This window comes from Dendrobium catenatum, unplaced genomic scaffold, assembly GCF_001605985.2.
Source record: "Dendrobium catenatum unplaced genomic scaffold, ASM160598v2 original_scaffold_172404, whole genome shotgun sequence".
Classification (NCBI taxonomy): domain Eukaryota; kingdom Viridiplantae; phylum Streptophyta; class Magnoliopsida; order Asparagales; family Orchidaceae; genus Dendrobium; species Dendrobium catenatum.
Window position 1 is genome coordinate 1 of NW_021490826.1, and position 1,234 is coordinate 1,234.

General features: G+C 32.7%; 1 protein-coding gene across 1 annotated transcript; it reads right to left on the reverse strand.

Annotated features, from left to right (window-relative positions):
* Positions 1-340: 340 nt before the first annotated feature.
* Positions 341-991, reverse strand: LOC114578826 (DNA-directed RNA polymerases II, IV and V subunit 8B-like; the record flags this gene model as incomplete). Its single annotated transcript, XM_028692323.1, is given in 2 exon segments — positions 341-674; positions 891-991. Coding segments are annotated over 2 exon segments (213 nt in total), but the record flags the coding sequence as incomplete, so codon positions are not given.
* Between the last annotated feature and the right edge of the window lie 243 nt (positions 992-1,234).

A 1,234-nucleotide genomic window follows, 5' to 3' on the forward strand; every position in this document is an offset into this window, starting at 1 on the left:
AGGATAATAAAATTTTCATTATATATATATATCATTTTTTTTCCAGCTCGAACATTAATAAATTAAATTACAAAATATAATTTTGCCACCACAAATATTTTAAAAAAACCAACAAAAAAATAAAAAGAAATATTAGTTAAATGAAACTATGATCCTGAGCTCACCTTAATTTGTTGATTGAGAGCTTTGACTGTCAACCAAAAAATCTTAGATTTGAATATTATATATATGATGTGCATATGAATTTACCTTCATTAGCCTAAATATCCCCCAAATAAAACTATGATTATAATTTAATAAAGAAAAGAATCAGGAAATTATCTCAATGAGGCTCTCAAAGAAAAAATAATTCAAAAATAAACTCAGCGCAGAATCAAAGTAGAGAAATTGAAGTCATAACTTAGCGATTTCAAGCAGCATAAAACAGTCTAAAATGTTACTGCTCTCATCTCTTTTCTTAATTTGGTAGTTCTCTATACTAACAGAACCATTTTTTTTAGATTTTAAGCGAATTACGCACACACTTACAGAGCGTAGCTAAAGTGTACCAGCTTAGCTCCTTCTAGACTTTCCTCATCAGCAGGAAGAGCCTCTGATCCAGCTCGAAATTAGCAGCATTTGAAGGATCCCCCTTCAGCAGCATCAAAAGGCCACCAAATGAGACATATATCTCTCTGCAACCAACGGGAATGGGAGTTGAAAGAGTATTTGTCAGATCAAATATGTCAATTTGTGTGTTGAATCTTATGGTTTTTGCAAGCTAGATCTTTTCTTTGTATGATTATGTAAATATGTATATGTTTTTCAGATGAGTTTTTGTCTGAAAGAGGAACGTAATTAGAAATATGCAGGGAATTCAAGCACTGAAAAGATTAAGAAACAAGGCTTACACTTTCACATTGGTCCCTCCAGCAGCACTTTCTTCTGAGATTTTATATAGTTTCCCATGCATAACATACTCAAAATTGTCCGCAAGTGACTTCTTCTGTCCCTGCAAGAAGCACTATTTTATGAGAACCCAGCTCTAACGTAGCTCACTTTGATGTGTGGATTGAGAATTTTGCTTACAAATTAAGAGATTTAGGTTTGAAGTTCTTGTATGTGAGTTTATCTTAATTGACTCAAAAGTTCAAAAAAAAGAAAAAAGATGCCAACACTAAGGTGACGAAATTGATAATGTCAAAGTCAGCTGCTGCCCTGCTCGACTGCTCATAACGACTATTAAAAGATTTAG